Source organism: Octodon degus, unplaced genomic scaffold (genome assembly GCF_000260255.1).
Source record: "Octodon degus isolate 3935 unplaced genomic scaffold, OctDeg1.0 scaffold00290, whole genome shotgun sequence".
Taxonomy (NCBI): Eukaryota; Metazoa; Chordata; class Mammalia; order Rodentia; family Octodontidae; genus Octodon; species Octodon degus.
The window spans coordinates 1,932,389-1,938,271 of NW_004524866.1; the positions used below are offsets into that span (position 1 = coordinate 1,932,389).

The 5,883-nt window shown below is 36.7% G+C and overlaps 1 protein-coding gene across 1 annotated transcript in view; it reads left to right on the plus strand.

Annotated features, from left to right (window-relative positions):
- Positions 1–531: 531 nt before the first annotated feature.
- The window catches only part of LOC101570658 (vomeronasal type-2 receptor 116-like), a 22,336-nt gene continuing 16,984 nt past the window's right edge, over positions 532–5,883 (plus strand). The window contains 1 exon segment of the mRNA XM_012512940.1: positions 532–648. Coding sequence (XP_012368394.1) covers positions 532–648 — 117 coding nt within the window.

Consider the following 5,883-nt stretch of genomic DNA (forward strand, 5'->3'; position numbering starts at 1 on the left):
GGAATGTCCTGTGGGCCTTGCAGGTGACAATTCCTGAACTTTCACTTTGGAAGGCACAGTGTCCAATATCTTTTAGTGACCTTGAGGCATTCCAGACTATTTCCAGAGACTCTTAACAGTAAATCCTCTCATGCAATCCATTAGCAGCACATCTAATGGAATTTGTGCCAGTGGCTTATTGACAAAGACTTAAGAGCAAATCTTCCATGGAAGAGGTGGTCACTGGGGTGTTGCCATCAGTGGAACTGGATTAAGTCATGATGGTTCAAGGGACAGAAAGTTACATGCGATCATAATTTGTCTTGTGTTTTTCTCCTGGTCACCAGACCTCAGATGTAGAGCCTAGGATGAGAATGGTGGCACAATCTCCAGGTACATGGAGCTGACAATGTTGACAGCAGCTGGGGCATCAGAGTGTCGACCTGAATCTGAAACCATGCCAAGCTGAAACACACAGAGCATATTTATTTAAGTGGCTCAGATTGCAATTTTCCTCTTCACTCTGCCCTAAGCTTTGCCTGCATATCGATAATGTTGGCTTTGATTGCTATCTTCCTTCTCCTGCAGCTTCTTTCCTTAGTGTGTACTTTTGATAATGAAACCTGCGTTCGCCAAAGGAGCACCAGTGTGCACAAAGATGGAGACGTGGTGATTGGGTGTTTCTTGTCTCTTTATTTCTACATTTACTATACTGGTATGATTGATATACAACCTACCAGAGAATTCTATTTCATTCAGTAAGTGTCTTCTTCAGTTATGTTTTTTATTTCTGGACATCAGGATAAATAATGGCTACCACTCATGAATCAATGGATCAATATTTTCTATAGTGCCACCTGTTCTGCCCACCGAAATGGGCACAACAGCCCTGCCTATATTTACCTTGTCTACGTATACTTTGCATGGAGGATGAACTATTCTTTTTAGTTGCTTCTGTTGCTAGCTTCTTCTTTTCACACTTAGAACCTGAGATGGACCCTCCTAGCCCTGTAGTCTGTGGTGCATGCCTTCCCCAGACCTGGACACCATTGCATGGAATTAGATGATGTTCTTCTTCTCAATTTAGCTTCTTGGATTAAGCTGAGTGCTAAGTGGCTATTGCCAAATATCGCATAATATTGTAAAGGACTTTCCATTTCTCTTGCTGTAAATTCTTCACATTCTTACAGATTGTCTTCTGATATGTTTACCCTTTCTTCTTGCAGTAAAATTATTCTGTAAATATTCAGTTACTGTCTCAAATAATCTTTATGATACTCTAGGACTCCTACCACTGCAAGCTGAGTGCAAAATGATAGAGGCTCCTGTTTTTAAATCATCTGTGAGACTTTCCCTACCACTGTTTTTCCCCATAATTTTATTGATAAACAAATAGCAATGAGACAGTTTGAAATCAAATTGGTAGGACAGTTTCAACCATTAACACACTGTATACATTCTTCCTAGTGGTTAATAGCTGTACAAGATGCGGACATAATATTCTATTTACAAACACAATTAGAACAAATCACTCCATTCATTAACAGAATGTAACTATATATCTATCCTAACCACTTTGAATGCACAGATACAAAATGGACATTCATCTGTATACCCTTTCTTTTGTTAAGTTCCGTTATTTGAATATTATAGGTGTGTAAACTCAGCAAAATATTCTAAAAGAGTCCTGTAGCCCATAATAGTATTGGGTCTTCTGCTTCACTGGCAATGTCAGAAATTGATATTATGGGCTTCTGTACTCTTTTAGAATATTTTGCTGAGTTTACACACCTATAATATGCAACAACGGAACTTAAAAAAAAATTGGGGTATAACTATGAATGTCCATTTTGTATCTGTGTATTCAAAGTGGTTGGGATAGATATATAGTTGCATTCTCTTAATGAAGAGAATGATTTTTTCTAATGATGTTTGTAAGTAGGATCACAAGTCTGCATCTTGTACAGCAATTAACCACTAGGAAGAATGTATGCAGTGTATTATTTGTTGAAACTGTACTTTCGATTTGATTTGAAACTGTCTCATTGCTATATGTTTATCAATAAAACTTTGAAAAGAAAAAAAAAGAAATTGTTGACCTGAGTCCCCTGCAGCTCAACATAACTTCAAGGCTTTCCTTCTTCTATTTCATTTTTATACTTTTCTGCTGGATGGTTAAGACCAAGGTAAAGCAGGACCTATGCAACAAGAGTTGTAGCTTTTGGGTCTGATAAGGTCAGGGGAATTCTCTCAGTTGGATGTATTTTTTCTCTTCTCATATCCTATCTTATCAGGGCTGATGCCAAAATTGTAGTTAAATAATGAATTTTCCAAATATTCATAAATTCTAGCAAACTACTTGTGGCTTGGTAAGAAAGGGACTTCTCAGCGGTACAGTGATTTCTTCAGTCTCAGAGAAGATGCCCACTCATAGGGTCCCTGTTGCACCTGCACACAGGAAGGATTAAATCTATGTATGGAAAGATCTGCTTTGTGCATAACACAGTTCCACAGCCTTGTAAATATTACACAATAGGATGCTTGGTTGGCATCCTGGTAAGAACAGAAACTCAGCTCCCAATGGTTTTGCTCACCTGTCTAGATGATTCAGATGTTTGTTTCTTCATGGACTCGATCAGTTCTTAAGGGCTACAGACTCTGGGCTTCTGGTCTTGCAGAAATGAGGGACATGGTCTTTTTGTCTCAACTGGTGTTTAACAGGGCTCACATGTGGGAGCGCTTTGGGATCTCATCCACAGAGAGGACACTGTGCCCAGACCCTTCTAATATGAACCCTGAAAAACCATATGAGGGGGATACACAGCTCTAGACTTGGAATTTCAGGCTTGGAAGGTCTTCTGACCTGTTGATGTAACTTTTACTGTCTGTTGTCTTTCTTCTGTGTCATCATGTGTGTGTGTTAGTTAATAAAGTGTAGTAAATATTGCTTTACACTTGGTGATAGAGGCTTCTGTTTTGAAGTCAGGCCCCTATTTTAAACAGCTGTGACTGTGATCTCCCTAAGGCTACAAATTATTTGGGACCAGGAACATCACAGTAAGGAACCTGGGCCTCTTCCTTCTATAAATTGGGTCTCTACCTATCTCACACTCCTTACAATATCCAGATCTTTGCTTATGTTTTTTGCTCCTAGACACATTCCTCATGCCCACATAGCTTTTGAGAAAGGTAAATGATGTGATGATTGTGCTGTAAAAAATCTCCTGGGCTCGAGTTTTTTCTGCTTTAGCTTCTTGAGCAAGTGGCATGAGAGTCACTTGTCATTAAACCCTGAATGTGTGTTTTCCTTCTATCATTTTCTAAAATATGTGCTCTTACATATGTGCATAATATACAAATTTGACTCTGATTCTTACTAATAAGTTTTTATTTTGGTGACAATTTAGTAGCGTTTTTGCGTGCTTGACTCAGAAGATTCTGCTCTCCAAGTCTAAACCCTGTAAGAGGATTAATTACCTGAGAGGATTCTAACTAAAAGCAGCCCAGGGGGAAAAGAAAGAATCTGAGTATAGTGAGTGATGAGAAACTGACCAGCTATCAGACATTATCACATTTCAAAAATAGTTCAAAGATGTATGATTTGTTTCTATTTCTAGGAGGAGAGAATGAGATACCTACTGTTGGCTTCTCCTCTGCTGTCCCCACATATGCTTAGAGAATCAGGCTCCTGTTGCAGGGGATCCTGCTCTAGCCCATGCACCGCGAGCTCTGTCTGTGGCTGGAAAGAACATAACTGCACTTCTGGGTTTCTGTGCCCAGGCTGATGCAGCCACCAGGAACAAGAGTTGAGGGACCCAGGAGAGAATTTAAAGTCCTGATAAAATGAAAAAGTAATAGGAAATAACTTTTAGAAAATAAAAATGTTTATACATAAGAAATTTATACATTTTGCATTAATATTATATTAAAATGTAATTCTAATGTTTTAAAGGATCATATTGCTCAGATATAAAATTTCAGTGGTCATATTTGTACTGTAATCTTGTTAATACTGGGGCTTTTCTGCACAGAAATATGAGCACAAATTAGTGTTAATCTTTTTCTGTTTTTTCTCAATGTGTTTTCCTTAAATATTACTATATATATTTTTTTTAATTAATTTTATTGAGAAGCACATAGCAAAGAGACAGTTTCAAAACCGATTAATAGGACAGTTTCAGTAATTCATACGTTGCATATTGTTGTCTTCTCAGTGGTTATTCATTGTACAACATATAGATATGATATCCTGTCCAAATATTATTAGTACAAATCTTTCTTCTCATTGAATTTGAGAAAGTAGCTGTGCATCTATCCTATTCTGTATACAGATACAAAATGGTCCTTCCTTTGTATCCCCTTTTTTTGTTTAGCTTTGTTAGAGATGGGTATTCCATTGCCATTTAAACATTATAGGTTTACGAATTCAGCAAAATAATCCACTATAGTCCAGTAGTCCATAATAGTAGTGGGTTATCCATAGGACTGGCAATGTCAGAAGTTGTTGATTTGAGCCTTTTACAGCTCAGCTTATTAACATGGCTTTACTTTTCTTTTACCTCATTTTTATACTTTTCTGCTGGATTATTAATACCAAGATAAAGAAAAACCTATATAACAAGAAATGGAACTTTTGTATCTGACAAGGTCGGTCAAGTCCCCTCAAGATTCATCCCCAAACCCTGTACTGAAGTTTGTAGATCCTTTATCAGTGTCAGCCATGTGGATGAGTCACGACCATTGCTTCACCAATTTCCTCTCTGTGAGAACCTGAGAGAATGTTTTCTCTCCATATGACTCTGAAATTATTACAAAATTCTTATCTTTTCAACCTATTATAATTCATTTATTACCAAGTTTAGGGCAATCCAAAATTTCTAATTAATTCTTCCTGTCATTTAAGGAGGGAAATAAATGTCTGATACTTTGAGGAATGCTCTCTGATTAAAGGAAAAGAATGTTGCAGAGTAGGGATGGAGATAGAGCTCACCTGCAGAAGCACCTGCCTGGTGAGTGTAAGGGGTTGAGATCAAGTCCCAAGACAAAAAACAAACAGGAAAGGAATGTTAAAGTGTGAAATGGTTGTGTTCAAAATTATCTAATTTGGGGCTGGGGATATAGCTCAGTAGCACAGAACCTGCTTGGAAATTATGAGTTGTTCTATTCCAGGTTTAAAAAATTATAACATACATGTAATATATATTAAAATATTATGCACATATTATCAAATCACAGCCTGAAACAAAATAATTAATCCTTTCAACCACCCACACAGGGAAGTATTATTTCCTTAACCTTTACATTGTACGAGTGGCCTAAGTTGACGTTAAGCAAGTGTCATACTGTGGATATGCAGGCAAATCTTTTATCAACCTTTGGATTGGTAATATTACATGCATTATGTTAGGAATATTTTCTTTTATTAATTACCATGCAACAATTTTTTGTCTTAGAAAAGGCTTCATAATTTGGAAACATATTTGGAATATTAGGGGAAAGAAACAATTGATAACAATACATCTAAAAATTGATTTTTGTTCATTGTAAATATTTTTATATTAATCATGCTAAATCAGAGTTAGATATGGTTAAAGGAAAAGAATTTTATCTTTTTTTCTTTCTTTTGGTGGAACCAAGGATTGAACTCAGGCTCTTGAGCTTGCCAGGCATGCAGTTATTCTGCTGAGCTATCTCCCCAGCCCAGGAAAAGAATTTTAGAGTATAAAAAAAAAAAATCACAACATTTTCTTGTTTCCTTTTCCCATTTGCAGTTCATCTCAAAATATTAGCATCTGTATAATACTCTACCATATTTGCAACGCTCATTGATTTATATTCAAATAATATTTAGTACCTCTGGAATAGATAGATAGATAGATAGATAGATAGATAGATAGATACAGT